The sequence below is a fragment of the Formica exsecta genome, unplaced genomic scaffold, assembly GCF_003651465.1.
Source record: "Formica exsecta isolate Colony F162 unplaced genomic scaffold, ASM365146v1 scaffold160, whole genome shotgun sequence".
Taxonomy (NCBI): Eukaryota; Metazoa; Arthropoda; class Insecta; order Hymenoptera; family Formicidae; genus Formica; species Formica exsecta.
The window spans coordinates 651,179-651,794 of NW_021848923.1; the positions used below are offsets into that span (position 1 = coordinate 651,179).

Consider the following 616-nt stretch of genomic DNA (forward strand, 5'->3'; position numbering starts at 1 on the left):
TATAATTATAATATTTATATTCTTTTTTATTTCTATTATAAAATCTTTTATATTTCATATTAAGAACTTATTAATGATGATATAATAATGGCTAAGTTACAACTTACTTTGCAAGGAATTCCAGCACCATAGTGTGAGCAATAGGCGCAACGTTTGCAAGAAGCTTGCAAGACGGCGCGACAAGTCAATTCTGGCGCCAAATCTTGATTGTTACTTGACCAAATAATGCACGATTGATGAACGTAGTAATGGCCGGTTAACGGTTCAAACAGAGCTCCAACTTCTGGCTCCTCCGAATAGCCCACGATTGTCAGTTCTTCCACCGGCTCCGTAAAATTTGTTAGACTAGTATTCCTATAAAATAATAATAATAATAATAATAATAATAATAATAATAATAATAATAATAATAATAATAATAATAATAATAATAATAATAATAATAATAATAATAATAATAATAATAATAATAATAATAATAATAATAATAATAATAATAATAATAATAATAATAATAATAATAATAATAATAATAATAATAATAATAATAATAATAATAATAATAATAATAATAATAATAATAATAATAATAATAATAATAATAATAATAATAATA

At 21.1% G+C, this 616-nt stretch overlaps 1 protein-coding gene across 1 annotated transcript in view; it reads right to left on the reverse strand.

The window, feature by feature from the left end:
- LOC115233104 (histone-lysine N-methyltransferase 2D-like) overlaps nt 1–616 on the reverse strand; it is an 11,043-nt gene that overhangs the window by 1,911 nt on the left and 8,516 nt on the right. The window contains exon 4 of the mRNA XM_029803348.1: nt 108–354. Coding sequence (XP_029659208.1) covers nt 108–354 — 247 coding nt within the window. The remainder of the gene's footprint in view (nt 1–107; nt 355–616) is intronic.